General features: G+C 39.2%; 1 protein-coding gene across 1 annotated transcript; it reads right to left on the bottom strand.

Annotated features, from left to right (window-relative positions):
* Positions 1-278: 278 nt before the first annotated feature.
* Positions 279-18,865, bottom strand: LOC140752733 (phenoloxidase-activating factor 2-like). Its single transcript, XM_073087069.1, has 10 exons — positions 18,779-18,865; positions 13,612-13,751; positions 11,661-11,769; positions 10,224-10,302; positions 7,790-7,902; positions 7,127-7,241; positions 6,611-6,716; positions 3,284-3,471; positions 2,068-2,232; positions 279-520 (listed from the first exon to the last, which is right to left on the bottom strand). The coding sequence occupies exons 1-10, from the start codon at positions 18,781-18,783 to the stop codon at positions 350-352; spliced, it is 1,191 nt and encodes a 396-aa protein (XP_072943170.1). The 5' UTR covers positions 18,784-18,865; the 3' UTR covers positions 279-349.
* Between the last annotated feature and the right edge of the window lie 2,050 nt (positions 18,866-20,915).

Below are 20,915 nucleotides of genomic sequence, written 5' to 3'. Positions count from 1 at the left end.
AGCGCGGGGGACTATGGCCCTCTAGCGGCTTAAGGGAGGGCGGAAGGGGCGGTCCGCCCCGGGTTGCTAAAAAAGCTCAACTAAAAACAAATGTCACCGTCAAACGCAGGCGATTTTTTTACACTGGGGGCCTCCATTCGACTTTCCGCCCCGGGCCTAGTCCGCCGCTGCTTTGGCCTAATCCTTCTCATTATACGAGGAGATCCGTGCCCAACAGTAGGACATTAATAAGTTGACGATGATGATGATGGTGAAGTTTTAAACTAAAGACCATAAAGTATTATACCATTCCATATATTTTTTTATTTTCTTTAATTTAATTGTCTTTCAGACCTATCAACTGTTTTTTTTATATTTTGTACGGTTGGTTCAGTTTTTCCTCGGCCATCTTCCTGTTGATCCAGTCCAACATTACGGGAACCTTTGCGTATGCACTCGGCACATCCTTCTTCCCACATTCGTCGTTGACACCAAAGACTACCATTCCGTAAACCTGATATCTCAGCAGTGATCCTGAAGCCTGAAAAATATAGCTTTAGTATGTAACCTATAACCTATATACAAGGTGACCCATAAGTACCACGACAAACTTGAGGAGAACATGGCTTAGGGGCTGACCTCTCAGAAAAAAAATGTCTTAGTAGTTCGTAGCAAACTGCTAGTCCGCTCCGAATTTAGAAACGAGTCGCCTCGCAAGATCTAATGGGCATGATGACAAATTTTGAACTCCCCTTCTATAATGTAGGCACATGTCTACTGATTCCAAAAATCGTATTATTTCGGCAATAATTTCAGTATAAACGGAAATATAAGCATTTTTAAAATACATTTTGAATTAAGCGCGAAAACGCTCACGTGTGTATCCCATAGAAAAGTTCAAGCAATACGGTGACACACCAAAAGAATGACGTAATTTTGCCCCGATTAGCATTTTAGACAAGATGGCCGACTGCATTATTCTACATTATTTTATTAAAAATATAATGAATCCTAAAGTTTTAATTAAAACTGTGCTATTTTTGAGAATGCTTAAAACATATTGTTTTTAAGTATATTTATTCTTCAATTTTTAATACTGTCATCATGCCTATTATAGATATTAGCGGGACTCTCTCGTCCACGGGTACCTACATAGCTGCGTTAGTGTGCCCTTACGTAGCTACGGAGTATATGCTTGTAGTTGTGTTCGAATTGGTATTGGCTCTCTGACTGATACCTGTGAGCATTATCTTCAGAGCGGACTTGAAGTTTGGCGCAGACTATAAGAGGATGACCATTTTTGCACTATCGATTTTTTTCTTCGACTCCTTTCGTTAACTGCGTGTACAAATATGTTGAGGCAGTGTTTATTGCACGACTCATGATGCGAAGCATCAGAGAGTGCTTTACGATCGAAAAATTTTTTTCGCTTCATTTCGGCGGCTATTTTTATTATTATAGCCTTGATAGTTCACGGAATCAAGATATTTTGCATACTATTGTCGAGATAATTTAATGGAGATTAATTCCATACTTTTTAAAAATTGATTTACTGCAATTGATTTACTGCAATAGAATTGGAAAAAAACACCAAAATAGGTCAAAAAAATTTCCAGTCCGTCATGTGTGAAACCTGAAAACACTGTAACTTGTGAAAAAATCCATCATTTGAGTTAAATTTTTTTTTAAAAAATTCTAATCGACGATTGTAGGTCACTGAATGCAAATGATTAATTAATTCAGTGTCGTTTAATTGCAATTAATAAAAAACGAAAACTACAAGACTGTATATCTATAGATATTATGTACATTTATTCCACTAGGGGCGCTTGTGCAGTACCTTCTTCCTACTACAGCTGTTTTTTCGGCTATTAATTTTGAATGACTTAAGTTTTTTTTTTTTTTTATATATTTCATAATTAAATGAGCATTATGAGTCGTGCACTTTTGGATTTTCCAAACTTTTTTTTGTGTTATCGGATAGTTGGTCTACCATATTGAAATGTTAAGTTAAAATACTGGAGGCTTAATAGGGTTCCGTTTCTTCCCTTTTGGTACGGAATCCTAAAATCCTGTCGAATGACGTACCTTTATTTCGCAGACGAGTGGCGACCCACCATCCCCTAAGCAGGTATCCTTCCCTTCTTCACCACCAGCACACATCAAGGTGTCGGGAAGTGTGTAATCGCTACCCAAGGTAGTTTTTCGTAGCTGTGTTTGACATGTTTTCGAATCCACTATAGGTAGTTTTATCTGGAAGAAACAAGAGTTTAAAGAGAAGAAAATAAGAAATCATTACTATACGTTCGGAAAAGTTTAGCCTAGTGGTTAAGATACGCGTCCTCTTGATCGAGGGGTCCGAGGTTCAAATCCCAGGCACCACTGATTTTTGAAAGTTATTTGCATATTAGAAGTTAATATATCATTTGCTTAAACGGCGAAGGAAAAATCGTGAGGAAACATGCATACCTGAGAATTCTTAAAAAAAGTTCTCAAAAGGTATGTGAAGTCTACCAACACGCACTCGGCAGGTGCGGTGGACTATGGCCTGATCCTTCTCATTCTGAGAGGAGACCCGTGCCCAACTGTGGGACAGTAATGTGCTGATGATGGTGATGATCCCAGTAACTCGGCCTCTCAACCGGGTCCCAGGTCACTGATTTTTCAACATTATGTGCGTATTAGAAGTTCTATTTCTACCTAATAACAGCAGTGTTAGGCGCTGCTGTGTTCCGGTTTGAAGGGTGTGGTAAGGGAGACAGACTTTTCAGAGGCGTTCCAGCTTAGTCCTCAGGGGTAGCGGCGCATCTGTTGCCGACCTCAGGTAGGAATATCTAATCCTGTCTGGGGTTGATTACAGATGTCCATGGGCGGCAGTAGCCACTTACCATCAGGTGGACTGCATGCTCGTCTGCTACTCTTATATTATAAAAAAAAAAATTAGAAGTTAATTATCACTTAATTACTTACTTAATTAAATAATTTATGAGATGGTACAATCCCTTGTGGTTCGACTCCATCGGTACCACCGCCACAGCTATTTCCACCTATTAACAGCAGTGTTAAGCGCTGCTGTGTTCTATTTTGAAGATTGTGATAAGGGAGACATATTTTTCCGAAGCATCTTAATTTAGTCCTAAGGAGTAGCGGCGCATCTGTGACTGACCTTTCGGAGGAATCTCATCCTCTCTGAGCATAACAGATGTCCATGGGCAGCGGCCACATAACATCAGGTGGACTGCATGCTCGTCTGCTACTCGTATATTATAAAAAAATAGTTCACGACAACTATAACACTATACACCTTCTTCAATAGAGCTGAATTGATTTTAGCGTCCAAGTTTTCTAAGGACCTTCCCCAGCCCATGCTGTAGCAAAGCGAGCCAAGGGTAGGCAGGTTCGGGGCCAGGCAGGCCACGCCGATGTGACCCTGGCCTTCAAGGACGAAAGGCGTCTCCATGAACAACAGCGCTACGTCATATTGGGCGTTCCCTGTGAAGTGAAACAAAAAAATAATCGAAATCGGTTCATAATGCCCCATTTAGATGGAGAGAGTTTCTCGTCTCGAAGGTACGATTATCGAAGGAATATAAAATATTTTGTTCGTCTAAGCATTCGCTCTTCCCGCTCGTAGTCTTGGGCAATAATTGCCTCGCATGGAATATTTTATTGCGTCCGTGTTAACAGAATTTCTAAACAATAATCGTATTTTGAGATTTTATGCCATTTGCTACCATGACTGCAGTGCGCGAGGGTGTTTAATTTTAATTATATCTAATTTTCCGTTTAATTAATTCTTGTATTTAAACGGAAATAGAACAAAAGGTATTGGGTTAAAAAATGGACAGCGAGAAGAAATTTTTGCCGTGTGGCTCCGGCGGCGAATAGGCCACCCCATACCTGCCGTGGCCCGTAGAAGGCGACTAAGGTTATTTACCGGGTAGATGGGCAGCAGCGTCTTCTCGGGCATTTAATATCGTACTACGACGGTCCCACTGGTTGCTGGGTCTGACACCGCCTGGCGTAATTCCCAAAGGTGTCCCGCTTGGTGGTAAGGTCTCTTCGTGGGATTTGCCTGGCTAGCTACCACCCTCAGGCCGGATTCTACCGCCAATAATGTGTTTCGGTAGTGCGCCTAGGAGCCTGTTTATCCATTTATCCCCCCTTCCCATGCTGTTGAGGTGCTTGCGACGGCGTACTTTACGGGTCCGGTGGGTCTCTTTAAGCAACGTTGCCCCCGGGGGCGTGGTGTGTTGGCGCGGGGGTCAGGGAGACCCGTTGAAACGGTTGTCTGCTAGCCACCCGCTGGTTAGTTGGGGACCCGAACCCGGGCAACACTGTTAACCTCAGGCCCGGGAGGCTGTCCCGCCAACCGGCGAAAAATCCCGTTGCGCGGCTACCTTGACGGAGTAAGAGACCGGAGTGAAGCCAGGTAGTCGTGCACGGGGGGACCGGGGCCCTTTCGTCCCCCGCGCCAGCATCCTACCATCACCTCTGTAGGTTTGGTGTCACGAGACTCATACTTTGTCTCGTGAGGCGTTGACGGAGCATTGCAAATCCTTTCAAATTCCCGCCCTTCTTGTGACCAACCACCAACCATGAGAAAGCCTAAAAAGAAGAATAGTTGCACAGCGGCGACCTCTTCCATATTTGCTGTGGATATGTGCAATATCAGAGGAGTCCATTCCAATCTGAATGTCCACCACCACCTTGAGACGGTAAAGCCGGCTTTTCTCTTTTTGACGGAGACGCAGATATCTACCCCGGACGATACATCGTATTTGGAATACCCCGGCTTCAATTTAGAACATGCCTGCAGGCCTTGTGCCGGAGTATGTGTGTATGTTCAGGAAGATGTCTGCTATCGCCATCTCAGCTTTCTCGAAAACAAGGATATATCATTGGTGCGGCTGCGCGCGGACGTCGGAGGTGTTACCCGTGTCTACGCGGTCCTATATAGGTCCTATAACGGAAATGTGGAGACAACTCGATTATTCGAGCACGTCCAGTGGACAACCGACAAAATGCTGCAGCAGTGTCCCTCGGCAGAGTTGGTGGCTCTTGGTGATTTCAACGCTCATCATGTTGATTGGCCGGATCCCGGACCACCGACTTTGCCGGGAGATCTGCATCTGCATGACTTCTCCTTGGCATATGGGCTCTCTGGTCGTACATGTTTTCACTAGGGTACATGGTTTCACTAGAGTACCTGGTGTAGAGACCCATACTACCTCTTTGCTGGACCTACCGCTGACTACCAAGTACCCATCCGGTAGACTACCAAGTAATGGTCAATTCTCCCCTTGGATCCTCTGACCATTGCTTGGTAAGTTCGACTGTGCCCTTGTCGTACCCCGTGGAGATACGTCCCTCCGGGAGACGACAAGTTTGGCACCACAAGTCACCGGACTGGGACGGATTCCGGCAGTTCCTGGCTTCGTACCCTCGGAGGCATCTACGTTTCATCTCGGGTGACCTTAGCTCGTGTGCTGAGTCTGTAACCGACGTGATACGGCAGGGTATGGAGTGTTTCATTCCAAATTCTGTCGTGTCAGTCCGCGGGCGGAGTCAGTCCTGGTTTTATGGGTCTTGTGCTAAAGCGCTAAGCCTTAAGCAGGAGGCCTTCCAAACCTGGGCATCAGCGCATGCTAGCAAGGACCCAAAAATCCCCGAGCTCCGAACCGCGTTTAATTTTGCCTCCCGTTCAGCGAAGAAGCATTTGGCCAAAGCAAAGTCTAAGCACATCGGAATTGGCGAGCGGCTACTTGGTTACCCCTCTATGCCGGACATTCGCTTTACGCAGAAGACAGTCAGGCGAGCTGCTCTATTGTCCGTCGATGTCAATAAGTTGAGTGGGCCAGACGAAACCCCGCGGTGGTACTCAGGACGTGCGCTCCCGAGTTGGCTCCCTTAACGCGCCTATTCTTGCTTTCTACATAACAGGACAAGTACCGTCTTTCTGGAAGGTTGCCCTTGTACACCCGATTCCCAAAAAGGGTGACCGCAGTGACCCGGCCAACTACAGGCTTATAGTGATAACCTCCTTGTTATCAAAAGCCATGGAGCGTGTTATAAATACGCAGCTCCTTAGGTACTTTGAGAACCACCAGCTGATCAGCGATCACCAGTATGGTTTTCGCAAGGGCCGGTCAGCTGGTGAACTTCTAGTGTACCTCACCCACCGATGGGTACAGGCTATTGAGAGCAAGGCCTTCGACCGGGTCTGGCCTGGCTAAGTTAATTGGTCTGGCCCTTCTCGCTAAGTTACCATCTTACGGTCTTCCCGAGAGGTTGTGCACATGGACGGCCAGCTTTTTATCTGAGCGGCATATTAAGTTCGTAGTTTACGGGTGCTGCTCAGACACGAAGCCCATCAACGCTGGTGTGCCCCAAGGGTCTGTATTATCTCCCACGCTTTTTATTCTACATATCAATGATATGCTGCTACAAGCTGGTAGCATTCATTGCTATGCAGATGATAGCACGGGAGATGCTGTGTATACAGGCCGTGCGAATACCTTTCAGACACTCGTAGTATCGGCCGAACCAATTTTAGTCGGTCACTTAAGCATTTTTTATTCAGTTTTGACCAAAAAATCAGGTAGAGTTGGTCACTATTAAAAATACTTACAATGTAAGAACTCTTCATGCACGGTAATTTTGCGGACATTCCTGTCTTGGTGCGGCAGAATCTCATTGGTAGTTCTCGTGTCCCACTCTCCTGCGCGGCATTTTAACTGAAATTGGTGAAGGTTTTTGGGTTCCGTACAAAGATTATTGCCCAAGTACGAGTCGAACTCGCACATGGATACTTCCATACTACAAAATTTTAATTTATCTTTTATTTCAAGTATGTATCATACCGGCCATAGAAAAAAATGCATTGTGAAAATTTTGAAGTATACGACCATAGCTATTTCTCCACAGATGGTGGTATAGAACCTTTTGTGGTTCGAATTGGGAGTCACTACCGCACGTATTTCTGTTTAATAACAACAGTGTTAACCTGCTGTGTTCTGGTTTGAAGGGTGTGGTAAGGGAGAATTTTATTTGAGCTCTAAGTGGGAACGCCTCGGTGTTGATGCCGCTAGATTCGAGCCAAAACGGGTTCTGGCATCTAACTATAAAGCATGTTTTGTTAGCATACCGATGATGGTTGTAGACCTTCGACCTTATGCGCAACTGTGAGTACCACAGATGGGTGGATAAGGCTACCACCACCAACATAATCATCTTTGTTCCACTCGGTAGCATCTGATCGTCTGCAAACAAAATTTGGATTAAATCATCATGAACGTTGAAACGCCATACTTATTTCTAGCGTGTTTGTTTTATTTATAAGAGTAGCAGACGAGCATGCAGTCCACCTGACGATAGGATCACTGCCGTATGCACATCTGTAATGAACTCCAGATTAGATAATCCCGCTTGAGGTCCGCCATAGATGCGCCGCTACTCCTGAGGACTAACCTGGAATGTTTCAGAAAAGTATGTTTTCTTACCAAACCCTTCAAACCAGAACACAAAGGTACTACCTTCAAAAGCGTGAAGTTCTTGCATTTCGGTGGAAAGGAGTGGTTACCGGTAGACTTACTTACGACACTGATTTTGACACCTACTTCTGCCTTATAACAACATTATTAAGCGCTGCTCTGTTCTGGTTTTAAAGGTGTGGTAAGGACATATTTTTCCGAGGCATACAAACTTATTCCTCAGGGATAGCGGCGCACCTGTGGCCTACGGCAGTAGCTTACCATCAGGTGGACTGCATGCTCATCCACTACTCCTATATTATAAAAAATAAACTTACTTCAGCAATGCTACCATCCAAGGAAAGTCACCAAATTGCGAGAAGCCGTCGTCGTCATCCGAAGATCGAAGACTGTACCCGCCTGGGTTACTCCAACCACACTCCAGGGGCAACTGAAGAAGTTCATATAAAAAACCATCGTCATAAAATCAAATCAAATAAATTTATTAATTTGTCATCATCAACAAGTGTCCAACTGCTGGACACAGGTCTCCTCTCAGAATGAGAAGGAATAGGTCATAGTCCATCGCGCTGGTCAAGCGCGTATTTGTAGACTTCACATATCTTTGAAAAAAATCTTTAAAGATATCTCAGGTGTGCTCTCAGGTTTCCTCAAGTTTCTTAACCACCAGGCTATCATTGCTTATATACTTAATATAAAAAATATTACATATTTTTTTTAGTACACTTTAATGACCAATAAAAACAAGTGGTACAATAGGCGGACTTAATGCATAGTAGCATTTTCTACCAGTCAACCTTAAGGATGTGCAGAAAATATAAAGGCGGCGCAAAATACATTTTAATATTAAACGTAATTAAAAGAAGAGAAAAAAATATATAAAAAGAAAAGAAAAAAAAGAATAGAAGGATAGAAAGAGAATGTCAAACATGAGAATATAAAGAAAAGAGAGTGAAGAAAAGGACATGTAAATAGATATATAGCAAGTAAATAGATAACTAGGATAAGCAACGAGCAAATATAAAATTTAATTATTTAATATTAGATTTTTTAAAGAAATGAGCAATAACTTTCTTTGTAAAAGTGTATTTGGAGCACACTTTTCTTACTTCCTCAGGAATAGCGTTCCAAAGCCGTGTTGATTGAATCGTGAAAGAGTTAGAGAGAAACCCAGAGCGATGGGATGGAAAAGACAAAGCAAGGGAGTCCGCGTAACGGAGTTCCCGATCATGGAAATCACGGAGATACTGAAATTTACATTTTAAGTACTCCGATGCAACGGGATTAAAAAGTATTGTAAAAAAAGAATTAAGCAAGTGAAGTTGTCTACGTTCACAAATTGGAAGCCAATTAAGCTGGCGACTATACGAGGAAATGTGATCGAACATACGTAGACAGAAAATGAAACGTATGGAATAATTAACATGACGTTCAAGTCTGTTAAGGAAATCTTCACTTATGTCAAAGTAACACACATGAGCATAGTCGATGATAGGGAAAACAAGTGTCTGCACAAGATACTTCTTTGTGGGAAAGGGAAAGGTAAAAAGTTCCTTAAACGGTTAAGTGAGCGTAATGTAGCAAAAACCGACAGACTCACTTCATTCACATTAGCGTTCCAATCGAATGTCGAGTCTATGTAAATACCTAAATTTTTAACCACAGGTGAAAAAGGATCACAGTGAAATTTAAAATAATCGGACAGACAGCACTTAAATCTAGTTTACATATCTGGCGTGAAGACTATAATTTTGTGACCACGAATAAATATTATTTAAATTTTTATTAAGCTTGTTAATCCCAATTTCAATATCATTGTCATAAACCTGTGTATATATCTGAAGGTCGTCCGCATACAAATGATAAGAGCAGTCAAGAGAAAAAGTTAAGAAATTGATAAATACGGCGAATAATATGGGAGAGAGAATTCCACCTTGTGGGACACCAGACATTAGTTCACACCAATCGGAAAACACTCGTTTAACTCTGACAGCTTGCGGGCGACCACGGAGGTAAGAGGAAAACCATTCCAGAACTGTGGATGAGAAGTTGAGATGTTGGAGAGCCGCGAGGAGAATATCATGATCTACCATATTAAATGCGTTTGAGAAATCTATGAGAATTGAAAAGGTGATCAGTTTATTCTCCATGCCCTCACGAATGACATTAACGGATGACATTAAGAAGCAATCGTCTAATATATTTAAATTTAAATTAAGGACATATTTATTGTTAAACAATTTTTATAACATAAATGAGTTTCTATGCAATTGATTCTATTGACATTTTTATTTCTTTTTTTTCTAATTGTATGATAACTAATTTTTATTATATTTTCTTCAATTTGCATGCTACCGTATTGTTAGCAGAATAAGAGGACCTAAATTTTGTAACACCTGATTATGTACCTATTCTATGCAAATAAATTATTATATTCTAAAAAATGTCATCAGTTACTTTAAGAAGGGCTGTCGTGGTACTGTGTGTCGTAGTATTTATTGTTTTCTGAAACACACATCTATTTCTGCTTAATACAGTAATGTTAAACTTTGTTCTGTTGCGGTCTGGTTTGGTTCTCTTCTTTTGGGTGTGGGAAATAAAAAATAATTTAAATATTGACACTTATGAAATTATTGAAATAAATAAATTAAAACGATTAATACTATTTAAATAATTAAATAAAAACAAACACAAAAACAGTACAATAATAATCATTGGCATCATTGTTTTTGGGCAAAAAAGGGGACTCACAGTTTTAGTTTCCTTTTTCTTCTGCCTAATTTGGTCCAACGGACAACACTGTAGCATATAGTGTGGACAGCCAAGTTCCCTGGAAAGTAACCATTACTAAAATTAACGTTTTCAAAATAAATATAGTTTCAAAACTAAAAAACCCTCTTTTATGATAAAATCAACTATAAATTAGAAAATAATTTTCAATCTAGGAATCAATTAAGGAACAGTAAATAGTATAATTGTGAAAAAAGCGCGGGGTGCTTCATTTATCAGTTTTCCAAAAGCGCCGCACACTTTTACAACAATTATACTATTTACTGTTATACATTCAAGGAATAGCCGCTCTCGAGATATGCTCTTACCAACAGTTTTACGATTCATTTTTATATTATAGAAGTAAATTTGTTTAATTAATCATCATCATCATCATCAACAACCCATTACTGTCCCACTGCTGGGCACGGGTCTCCTCTCAGAATGAGAAGGATTAGGCCATAGTCCACCGCGCTGGACAAGTGCGTATTGGTAGACTTCACATACCTTTGAGATTTTTTTTATAAATCTCAGGTATGCAGGTTTCCTCACGATGTTTTCCTTCACCGTTTAGCAAGTGATAATTAATTCTAATACGCACATAACTTTGAAAAATCAGAGGTGCGTGCCTGGGATTTGAACCTCGGACCCCTCGATCGAGAGGCCGAGTTTCTTAACCACTAGGCTATCACAGCTTTAATTAATAGATATCTTTAAAAAAAATTTTGTTAGCGCCGCCCAATAGAAATAGTTGGCCAAAAATAAATGGCCTAACACTTATACCAATACTAATATTTGAACTTTTTTTCTTTAGAACTCTCACGTGTAGGTTTCCTCGCGATGTTTTTCTCCACAATTATTTCTAGCAAGTGATAATTAATTGCGAATACACACATCACTTTGGAAAATCAGAGATGTGTAGGATTTGAACCTCGGCCCCTAGACTGAAAGGATTTCATTCCCTAGGCTTAAAACTTAAGTACCTTTTAATCACAACGTTGAAATAAGCACATTGGACGGGTGTGGTGATAAGGTTAGATTAGTGGTTGTACCCTGTAGACCCTGTAGGCGACTAAAAGGCCTCCAGGGTTGCTGGCGGCAAGAGTGGGAGCTCGAGCCGTCCGGCCAACGACCCCGGGAAGGACGGCGGCGTGTGTGGTCGCATCCCGTCGTAAACGCCAGATCGTGTGGGAGGAGCGAAAACTGCTGCCCCAGGGCAGAGTCTGGAGGACTCCGGTTGTGTTGCATCGGAGATCCCGCAGTTCTCCAAAAGCGTTAGGACGGCCACCGGGGGGTTTTAGTGCGGTAAAAATTCCACATAACCCTGTGTCGCTCCCTCGGCACCGGGTACCGTTGAAGGGTCACGAAAAAGGTTAGGTTAGGTTAGGTTAGCAGTTGTAAAATCCCGTATAAAAATACCTGTACGTGAATAGGGTTTTCGTGTCCCGCGGTTTCTGAGCCTTATTACAGTATGTAGGTTTCACGCAGCTCCCTTCTTTGCCATCTGTTGTCGTACATGAACCTTTGCCTGTAACATCATTACTCTCCGTTTGTAGATGTATGTTTATATACATATATGTTTATATATATATAGCAGACGAGCATGCAGCCCACCTGATGTTAAATGGCTACTGCCGCCCATAGACAACTGTAATCAACCTCAGACGGTGGTAGAATCCTTTGTGGTTCGACTCCGGCGGCCCCACCGCCACACCTATTTCTACCTAATAACAGCAGTGTTAGGCGCTGCTGTGTTCCGGTTTGAAGGGTGTGGTAAGGGAGACAGACTTTTCCGAGGCGTTCCAGCTTAGTCCTCAGGGGTAGCGGCGCATCTGTGGCCGACCTCAGGTGGGAATATCTAATCCTATCTGGGGTTGGTAACAGATGTCCATGGGCGGCAGTAGCCACTTACCATCAGGTGGACTGTATGCTCGTCTGCTACTCCTATATTATAAAAAAAAGACAATGAGATTCTTACTCGAGGTCGACCACAATGCGCCGCTACCCTGAGGACTAAGCTGTAACGCCTCGGAAAAGTTTGTCTCCCTTACCACACCCTTCAAACCAGAACACAGCAGCGCTTAACAATGTTAGTAGGTAGATATAGGTGTGGCGGTGTTGCCGCCGGAGTCACACAAAGGTTTCTTCCACCTTTTTCAAAACGACCTAGCAAACGAACATGTAAGTGACAACCCAAGGCTATATGTAGTCAATCCCAGTTTAGATTAGATTCCTACCTGAGGTTGGCCACAGGCCGCAAAGTCCAACAAGTTAATCTTGAACAAACACTTCATATATGAAACAATGACATCATTTAATAAATTATCTGAATTATCTCATTTTAGCTTGTATATAAAAAGATAAAAATAGATATAATTAAATATTGCTTTAAATGGTAGACGTTTCAAATTTTTAACGATAAGGATGACTTTTGACCGACACTATCGGATAATGATGTGCCGAGTCGGCCATTTTTGGTATTCGAGTACTTTAGTACTCATATAAAAAAGAATCGAGTCAGTACTCGAGTCCAAAGTATTCACAAAGTACTCGAGTACTTTGCACAACATACAGTCCTATAGCACGGAAGAGCAAAAAAAACGCCACTCACTACACAAAATTAATCAAGTTTTTACTTGTACGAGTAGTAGTTGTAGTGTACGAGTATCGTCAGTATTCGAGTATTACTGGTACTCGAGTATGCGAGTTTATGTAAGTACTCGAGTACTGACTCGAGTCGACCTGACTCGGCACATCTCTACTATCGGATAATACGTATAAAATGTATAAATAGGTGTTGTCGAATGTAGCTTGAAATTTATAATCACCGTTTGAGCGATGACGCCATTGAAATATAACTACGTGGTTCGACACCGGCACCACCGCTACACCTATTTCTGTTTTAACAGCAAAGTTTTTTACATTTTTTACGTTATACAGTTGTATCAGGCGTTGCTTTGCGGAAATCCATGATATTAAGTTAAGATTAAAACTACTTCGCAACAATCCGCTAAAAATATGTATGATGGTATATATTTTGAACCATGCAGTGTGTAACACCCTCCCTCCCACAAAGGATGCGTGCAAATACAAACAATTTAAAATATACACCACCATACATACCACCACCTATTCAGGATTTTTACGTAATTTCTGTTTTAACAGTACTGTTTTGATTTGAAGGGTGTGGTGAAGACATACTATTCTGAGGCATTCCAGCTTAGTCTTCATGGGTAGCGGTCTGTAGCTGAGCGCAGGTAGGAATCTAATCTTATCTCGGGCTGTACAGATGTCCATGGCAGTAGCTACTTACCATCAGGTGGACTGCAAGCTCGTCTGCTGCTCCTATATTATGAAAGTAATGACTTACTAGTTGGAGTGAGGTTTACCCGGTTGTCGACTGTTCCGTCATTGTTATCCAATAACTGTGTATTCAACCAGGCGGTAGCTTCATCCACGCTTTTATCTGGTGCAGAACTCACCAAAATTGGCAGAAGTAGCAGGATTAATCTGAAAATAAATAATCGTCATCATTATTAACTAGTATTAAACCCATTAGGGGTTGATTTTTCGGAAACGAAGTAAAACTTTTAGTTATTTCTATATAAATAGATAAAACAAAATTTCATAGCGTTTTCATCATAATTGACGGATTTTCAAGCAATTTTTAGCGCCTATTTACCTACCCCTTTACAGGCAGATTTTCAAAAACTCCAACAAGTATTTTTTTATTTTAAAGTATTTGCATAAAAAAAATGTCAGAGATTAAAACAAACTTTCAACCCCTATATTACCTCTTTAGGGGTTGGAATTTTCAAAAATTCCTTGCTAGTGTCCACTTACGATATATAAAGAATCTATGTGCAAAATATTTGAATTTTAGGTTCAGTGGTTTCGGCTGTTTTTTTTTATAATATAACACATCGTTCAATAAGTACCGGGACTAACTAGCAAAAACACGTTTTTTTCGAAAAAAACTTTTTTATTCATCAACATAATCACCTTCAAGTGCGATACATTCATTCCAACGCTTTTCGAACTTTTCGATACCATGCTTGTAGAAGGTTTTCTCCTTGGCTTCAAAATAAGCTTTAGTCTCAGCTATCACTTCCTCATTCGAGCCAAATCTTCTTCCCTGGAGCATCCTTTTGAGATCAGCAAAGAGCCAGTAGTCGCTGGGGGCCAGATCTGGAGAGTATGGTGGGTGAGGAAGCAAATCGAAGCCCAACTCGTTCAATTTGGCCATTGTTTTCATTGATTTGTGGCACGGTGCATTGTCTTGATGAAAGATGATTTTTTTCTTCTTCATGTGGGGTAGTTTTTTCACGATTTTGTCTTTCAAACGCACCAATAACTCAATGTAATAGTCGCTATTGATGGTTCTTCCCTTTTCAAGGTAGTCGATAAAAATTATACCGTTCGCGTCCCAAAAAACTGACGCCGTGACTTTGCCAGCTGCCTGTTGCGTTTTCGGACGCTTTGGACGACTCTCACCGGCTGCACGCCACTCAGCTGACTGCCGATTCGACTCTGGAGTGTAATGGTGGATCCATGTTTCGTCCATTGTCACATACCGACGGAAAAAATACTGTTTATTGCGAGTAAACCGTGCCAAACAGGTCTCTGAATCGTCTATTGGTTGTTGCTTTTGTTCAACTGTGAGCAAGCGCGGCACCCACTTGGAAAATACCTTTTTCATGCCCAATTTTTCATGTAAAATCGTAAACGCACTTCCAGTCGACATGTTCACGATCTCAGCAATCTCAGAAACGTTCGTTTTGCGGTCGTCCATCACTATTTTCAAAACTTGCTTAATATTTCCCGAAGTTACTGCTTCATTTGGCCTGCCCGAGCGTTCTGCATCACTTGTATCAGTTCGACCGCGTTTGAAATTAGTATACCACCGACAAATCGTTGTTTTCGATGGAGCAGAGCCTGGATAACACTTTTCAAGCCATTGCTGAGCTTGCACGGTATTTTTTCCCATTAAATAGCAATGTTTTATTAACACACGATATTCGTTGTTTTGAACAAATGCGAAAGGAGCGCCACTCTCACCACAGTAGCTTTGTTGTTTATGGTTCGATTGACATGAAATTTTAACACATCTCACTTGAAGGTTGGTACTTTTAAAAAATAAGGTTGATTGGACATGAATCATGCCATCTCTGGGTTAGTCCCGGGACTTATTGAACGACCTAATAAGAGTAGCAGACGAGCATGCAGTCCATCTGATGGTAAATGGCTACTGCCGCCCATGGACATCTGTAATCAACCCCAGATAGGATTAGATATTCCTACCCGAGGTCAGCCACAGATGCGCCGCTACCCCTGAGGACTAAGCTGGAACGCCTCGGAAAAGTCTGTCTCCCTTACCACACCCTTCAAACCGAAACACAGCAGCGCTTAACACTGCTGTTATTAGGTAGAAATAGGTGTGGCGGTGGTGCCGCCGGAGTCGAACCACAAAGGGTTCTACCACCTTCAAAATAAGTATGTTTGTTGTATGTTTTTCTCTGGCACAATAAGAACCCTAATTTTATAAATATATGTATAAGGTCTAGGGCAAGGACATAAATATATATTTATTTTATTATTGGAGTTTACTCCTTAAGAAACGATTTGAGTTATAAGGCCCGGTACGGAAATTTTATGAGGAGTAAAATCAAGTGTAACACGAAAAGTTGAGGCGTTACGTAGAAAGAGACAAACATATATATCCACACTTTACGCGCAACACCAGTGAAGTCACTGAATAGAAATGTCATAATTTTATTTTTTTGTACTAGTGACGTGAAGGAATGCGTTGTATCGGTAAAATAGGTTCACAGACTTAAAGGTATTTTTAGCCACAAATAAAACATAGATAATTTAAAATAAGCCAAATACGAAGGTGCTAAACTCGGACATGTATACATGTCCGTGGACGGTTACGGTACATTTCGTTTCGGATAGTATATATGGGCGCAAATCAGTATCTTATGTTTATATTATAACATTTAATGTTTAAAATAATTATTTATGGGTGTAAATCTGTATCTTACGTTTATATTATAATATTTAATGTTTAAAATAATTATTCGTAATTACAATACTGTTATTGATCTAACCTCAATGTCTCTTAGACATTGCACTGATTCTTTCGACTGATTTTAAAACATTGATTTTGTAATTTATTTTTAATAATTCATATTGTTGCAAACCTTCAAAGTAAAAATCAATTAGATTATTATGACTCCAATTTTATTGTTTTATAAACAAAACTTAGTTTAATTTGCATCCTACTAGTAGCGCCCTCTTTTGGCGATTTATGAAAACTTGTAAGGAATGTTTGCGTGTTGTAACGCGCTTGTTTATTAAAACAAATATACTTTGTGTAAGATAAATTATTTGGAGTAACCTAAAATTCATTATTAATTTTTATTATGTCAATTTTGATTGTCAATGTGGAATTAATATTTAGATTAAAATATGGACGATTTCCGGTAGTACTTCAAAACACTTTGTTAGTCATACCAAATAAATTATGTAAATTATAATAATATTAAAATACTTATTCTCGTATTTTTAAAACAATATTTTCAATATAATGTTATTTTATTAACAGTTAAATTTATTGTGAATCACGTCACTTGTTATAACAAAACAAGTGATGTGAGGTAGTTCTTATGCTGTTTGTCACTCGAGTAGTATTTAAGTCCACGCGCTGGTACATTCGAATTTAATCAGTCGTGTAAGCCGTTACTCTGCTCGAATTGTAAATAAAAGTGAATAAAAGTGATTCTCATATTAAAGTCGTTTCGTTCAGTTTATTAATAAAGTGCGGTATTGGGATATCGTCGACATATACATGTCGCTGGGCGGCAACGTAATAATGATCCATTACAATTCCTCCTTTTTATTACAATCATCATATCCTCTTAAAAAGGAAGTAGCGTTTTTAACCAAAATATGAATCAAGAGTGCTTTTATTAATTTAAAATACAGTAAGTTCAAATCCCATATGAAAGTAATTATTACAATAAAAATAATTAGCAATATATAAAACATTAAAACGTCATTAACTAATTTGTTTACATTTTTGCATAAATTAAGTTATAGGTTTGATCATTTATAAACACTGTGAAAAATATGAACATTGGCGCCATAATATGATTAACAATCTTTTATGAACGTTTTTAAAGAAGAGTAACATATAAAATCAGTAAGCAATTGAATAAGATTATTATATTAGCAAAATAAGTTTTTAACATAAAGAGGCTTTTGTAAGTTACTGATATATTAATTTAACTTATAAAAATGGATGCATTATTGATCAGCACCATCTATCAACGATAAACGGGCAAAATCAAAACAGTATTATTTAATATTTATTACAGAATTCTTGCTAATGAATTATGTTCAAAATAAGTTATATAAAATTAGCAATACGTTTTAAATGAATTCTAGAATTATAAAACATTCAGAAACAATCCAAATTACATATAATAACATGTTTATAGTCTCATATAAATTGCATCCGTAAATTCCAACAAGGATATTTTATAGATGGCAAAGAAATTATAATTATTAAGTTTTAAGTTATAAAACGTTTAACATTGTTTTAAATATAAATAATTATATTATATTAAAATTTACTTTAATATAAACAATTATATTAAGTTACCATTATAATATTTGGAACCAAAATACATAGATTGATAAACTTGCAAACTTACAATTTATAAAACTTGCCACTAGATGGCGCTATTATACCCATGCGCCCATATATACATCTATATAGAACTCATGTAACTTTCGAAGTTCACGTATCGTATTTCAGTTACCACAAACCTATAATTACAGTATTTAAGAATGATATTATAATTCAAAGTGAAAGAAATCAATCATCCTAAAATTGGATTTGTATAAATTGAACACAATTATTATTATTATTTATATTATTTTGTAACATACTTTATGTAATACGCATTATTGAAGTAATATAAATAATCCGAATAATTACAGATATATGTTTGTTTCTCTTATCATTTTAGCAGATGCGTTCATTTACCCTTTTTTCTATTCGATATATATCATAATTATCGTTCGTAAGGAGTAAACTCCATCGTGCGTCGTAGCTGACACACACACACTTTTTTATTTTATTTTTCATTTAAATAAACTTGTTATTATTTTATTGAACAATCGCTGGTAAAATAAATAGTAACTACTAAGTGATTATTATAATAAAAAATGTTTCAATCAAAAACTTCATCAAAAAATGAAAATAAATGCGTTGTTTATAGACGTAGCAGACGAGCATGCAGTCAACCTGATGGTAAGTGGCTACTCCCGTATGGACTGTAATCAACTTCAGATAAGAAGAGATTCCTACCTGATGGCTACAAAAGCGCTACCCTGCCGACTAAGCTGGTACTCAGAAAAATATGTCTCTATTACCATGCTTTAGTCCGCTAGAGCACAGATTAATAAATAGTTACTACGTGCTAGAGCACAGAGGGTTCTAACTTCAAATATAAAAAAGCGTAACTCACCGCATATTTATTTATTGTCCGCCAGAGTTTGACATTTACACAACCGACCTAGACCGCGCTTTGTAAACACTGACTTCTTATGAGGAAAATAGCTGGTATTCTACTTATTTATAAGCTATAGGTATATGTTACCGATGACCGCTGGTTTGACCTCGAAGATAAATTATAATACAATACATATAAGGAAAAAATTGTCTTTTACGTATATAAAAATGAAGGTCTGTTTGTTGTTTTTTAAGGTTCCGTACCCAAAGGGTAAAAACGGAACCCTAATACTAAGACTTCGCTGTCTGTCCGTCTGTCTGTCTGTCACAAGGCTATATCTCCGGAACCGTAATAGATAGACACATGAAATTTTTACAGAGGATGCATAACGGTGGCCGCTATAACAACAAATACTAAAAATAAAACAAAGTTATATATTAAAGGGGGTCTCCATACAACAAACCGATATTTTTCGGCATTTTTCGATCTAACTGTTAAACCGTACTAGGTTGAAATTTTTACAATCCATTTACTACTATAACTGGTATTATAATAAATACAAATAAGAACCATAAAACATATTTTAATATAGTTATTTTATTATACGTTGTAAGTGACTACTGCCGCCCATGGACATCTGCAAAATCCCAGATAGGAATTTCTACCTGAGGTTACCTACAGGTATGCCGCTACCCTTGAGGACTTAACTGATACGCCTCGAAAGACAGTTGAGAATTTTACAATCCGTTTACTACTTGACGACCCGCGTGGCGGAGCGGTCACCATACCGGTCTGACGCGCAAAGGGTCCCGGGTTCGATCCCCGGCCAGACTGATATTTAAATGATGAATTTGGATTTCTGTTTCTGGGTCTGGGTGTTTGTGTATTTGTCTATGTGTGTGTCCATGGCACCCACGACACAGGGAATCCTAGTGTAGGGCTGTGAGTGTAGAAAGCATTTTTTTTACTTTAAGTGATACTATAATAAATACAAATAAGAACAATAAAACATATTTTAATACAGTAATTTTAATTTTATTATACGTTGTTTACGTAAAATAACCACGTATTTTCCCCAAACGCCCGAAAATAAATACAATAGTTTTGAAAAAGCTCTTCTACTATCTATTGGTTTTTCCAGTCAATTAAATGGCAAATAATATAATTATTATATTTTTAATGTTATCAAAATGCGTATATTTATCCCGTAGTATATTTATTAGAGGTACAATTGAAACTCAATGTGAAGAAAACCGGATATTGTGCATATGTATTTTTTTCTATAATATAGGAGTAGCAGACGAGCATGCAGTCCACCTGATGGTAAGTGGCTACTGCCGCCCATGGACAACCGTAATCAACCCCAGATAGCATTAGATATTCCTACTTGAGGTCGGCCACAGATGCGCCGCTACCCCTGAGGACTGAGCTGGAACGCCTCGGAAAAGTATGTCTCCCTTACCACACCCTTCAAACCGGAGCACAGCAGCGCTTAACACTGCTGTTATGAGGCAGAAATAGGTTTGACGGTGGTGCCGCCGGAGTCGAACCACAAAGGGTTCTACCACCTTCAAAAACAGTACATGATACAAACGTAGTACATAATATTGTGTTTACTTAAAACAACAAATACATAAACGAAAATCATTGTTTATTACGGAGTACATTGTTCAACATACGATGTATGCACTTATTTATATATATATTAGCTGACCCGGCAAACGTTGTGTTGCCATATAAATAAAAAAATGTAAAGGGTGAACAACCCATTACTGTCCCACTGCTGGGCACGGGTCTCCTCTCAGAATGAAAAGGATTAGGCCATAGTCCACCGCGCTGCCAAGTGAAAACTTCACATACCTTTGATAGTTTTTTATAAAAATCTCTCAGATATGCAGGTTTCCTCACGATGTTTTCCTTCATCGTTTAGCAAGTGATAATTAATTTCTAATACACACATAACTTTGAAAAATCAGAAGTGCATGGGATTTGAACCTCGAACACTTTCGAGAATACGAGTTTCTTAACCATTATACTATCACTATTTTTTCACTGTTATGTTACTTATGAAAGGTATATAATATATTTGGTTGCGGTTGGTAGTCCGGATAATCATAACTTTAATACTAGAAATAGAAATAAATTTGCAATT

Source organism: Epargyreus clarus, unplaced genomic scaffold (genome assembly GCF_041222505.1).
Source record: "Epargyreus clarus isolate Ecla_fem2 unplaced genomic scaffold, WU_Ecla_fem_2.2 ptg000025l, whole genome shotgun sequence".
In the NCBI taxonomy this organism is placed as follows: domain Eukaryota; kingdom Metazoa; phylum Arthropoda; class Insecta; order Lepidoptera; family Hesperiidae; genus Epargyreus; species Epargyreus clarus.
Note: the sequence above shows the minus strand (reverse complement) of the source record. Positions and strands in the feature narration are given on the sequence as shown.